The 2,273-nt window shown below is 43.2% G+C and overlaps 1 protein-coding gene across 2 annotated transcripts in view; it reads left to right on the forward strand.

Moving 5' to 3' along the window:
• LOC139365967 (large ribosomal subunit protein uL11m-like) overlaps positions 1 to 1,725 on the forward strand; it is a 58,847-nt gene extending 57,122 nt beyond the window's left edge. For both annotated transcript variants that reach the window (XM_071103034.1, XM_071103035.1), the window contains exons 5-6: positions 129 to 288; positions 1,330 to 1,725. In XM_071103034.1, the coding sequence (XP_070959135.1) occupies positions 129 to 288; positions 1,330 to 1,432 (263 nt within the window). In that variant the 3' untranslated portion in view covers positions 1,433 to 1,725. The remainder of the gene's footprint in view (positions 1 to 128; positions 289 to 1,329) is intronic.
• The last annotated feature ends 548 nt before the right edge of the window (positions 1,726 to 2,273 follow it).

Consider the following 2,273-nt stretch of genomic DNA (forward strand, 5'->3'; position numbering starts at 1 on the left):
CGGCTCTCCTTTGCTCCCCAACTTTTCTTTCTTCCACCCTCTGCTCCCCTTGGTTTCTTGTCTATCGTTTCCCCTCAGTTTCTTCATCTTATTCCCATTCTGGACTCCATCTCTTTCTCCATCTCTAGGCCATGAGATCGCAGGGAAGGTGTCTGTAAGGGCGGTGTATGAGATTGCTCAGGTCAAGGCCCAAGACGAGGCCTTCAAGATGCAGAACGCTTCTATAGAGACTGTCGTCAAGAGCATCATCGGCTCGGCTCGCTCGTTGGGCATTGAGATCGTCAACGAGTAAGACCCTCCTCAAAGTGCCCAGTGTCATTGATGTCATAAATGTGATTCAGCACTAAAGCACTGTGACGCACACACATGAATAATATTGGTACAATACATAGTAATGAACAACTATAGGGTCATACTCTATAGAGCCCCACAGTGGAGTTGTCATAATACCCATAAAACCTTGTGGTCAAACAGGGAAATGGTTCCAATCATTTTTCCACCATTAATTTTCCCCATAGGGAATTTTAGAAACACAAATAAGGGCTGTGTTTCGTGTAGACTTACCTTAGCGTGACGTGTTGATAACTGTGTAAATCTCTGTCGGACAAGGTGACTTTTATCAGTATATAAAGGTTCTATTTACTCTGATTTGAAAATGCTAATTAGCATCATCATGCAAGACAAATCCCTGCAAGCTCCTGCACGTCATCTCTAGCTGACATCTTAGCTAACAGGTATTGTGTCAATTTAAGACTTGCACAAGACAGTTTTCAGATTTGTCCATTTCAGGAAATGTAGCCAATTTATGAATTCCTAATGTAGATAACATTAGTTAATCCAGAGATTCTTACCTTTGCCTCGATTCGGCAGTCTCATTCAGATCATGGCATTTGTAGTTCTTTATGATGGCCACATTAGCAGCTAATTTGCGTTTCATTTTTGGGGGGTAAATACAGGCGAATATATTGGTAAAAGTTGCCTTGTCCAAAAGCTTTACAGGTTATCAAAACATCATGCCAGGGTCAGCCTACAGGAAACACAGCCCTTATTTTTAAATGTTTTTAAATCCCCTATGAGAGAGATGAATGGTGGGGGGAAAAATTGGAACCATTTCCTTGTTTGACCGCTAGGTTTTATGGGTATTATGACTCATAATTTGGTCCTCTATTGTACTATCATATGCATTGATAGACTGGAAATAAGTGTCATTGTCATCATTGGCACTGTTATGGTTCTGTTGTGACGCACCGTTATTCAGTTAGGACTACTTCATTTTTCCTCCCCTCTTTTGATCCCTCTCTCCTTCCCTCCCTCTCATCCCACCTGCAGTTTATCGGCCGAGGAGTACAATACTTTCCTGGAGGAGAAGGAGGAGAGGTTGAGAGCGGAGGCAGCAGCTGCAGACGAGGCAGTGTCAGTGAAGAAGAAATGAGAGCCGCCCTCTATGCTACCGATGTGTATATATACTGTCCCTGTAACCTACACATACCACTCTCACACACACACACACACATTCTGTCATAACTGTCATTCTGCTCTGTATTGCTAAGCGAAATAAACGTCTGTTATTATTAATGATTTCAAGTGTATTACTGTACTTATGCCAGTTTTCTCAGCAAGATTCATGTTTTGCCTCCAGAGTTTAAATATTTGATTTAAGGAATGCATCTCCTCTCTTGATAAACCAAGCCCAACCAGTTTTATTAAAGGAGTTTGTTATACAAATTGCTGCATCTTCTTTTGCTTGCCATCTGTCAAACCTGAGTGTGTGTGTGGCTAATGGCATTCTGGCTGTGCTTCTGGAGCCATGTATTTGCATTCCCACCACAGCGTTGTACTCTTCACACCGTTTGATGAGGGTATCAAGGAAGGAAGAGGACACCTTGAACACGGATGGATCTGGAAACTACTGTACTTGACCAAACATTAAGAACACCTGCTCTTTCCCTGACTGACTGACCAGGTGAATCCAGGTGAAAGCTAGAATCCCTTATTGATGTGGCTTCTCCAAATGCTGCAAGGTATTTAAAAGTGTACTAATTTTCTTGGCCACAAGATGACAGGCGATAGCTGAACTGCTCCATTGTCTCTGCTGCGCTCACATCCAGGCGGCTCACTGCAGTGACTGGTATGGTGCTGGAACAAAATGTTCGGTTGCAGGAACCAGCATGGTATGGCAGGGCTTTGTCTCTCCAGGTTTAGTTTTTAAGGTGTTGAAGGTCTCCTATTTGTACCCTGTTCCTGCAGCTCTGCTGCTGAGATTAGGTTGCAGG

The sequence above is a fragment of the Oncorhynchus clarkii genome, chromosome 14 (assembly GCF_045791955.1).
Source record: "Oncorhynchus clarkii lewisi isolate Uvic-CL-2024 chromosome 14, UVic_Ocla_1.0, whole genome shotgun sequence".
Lineage (NCBI taxonomy): Eukaryota > Metazoa > Chordata > Actinopteri > Salmoniformes > Salmonidae > Oncorhynchus > Oncorhynchus clarkii.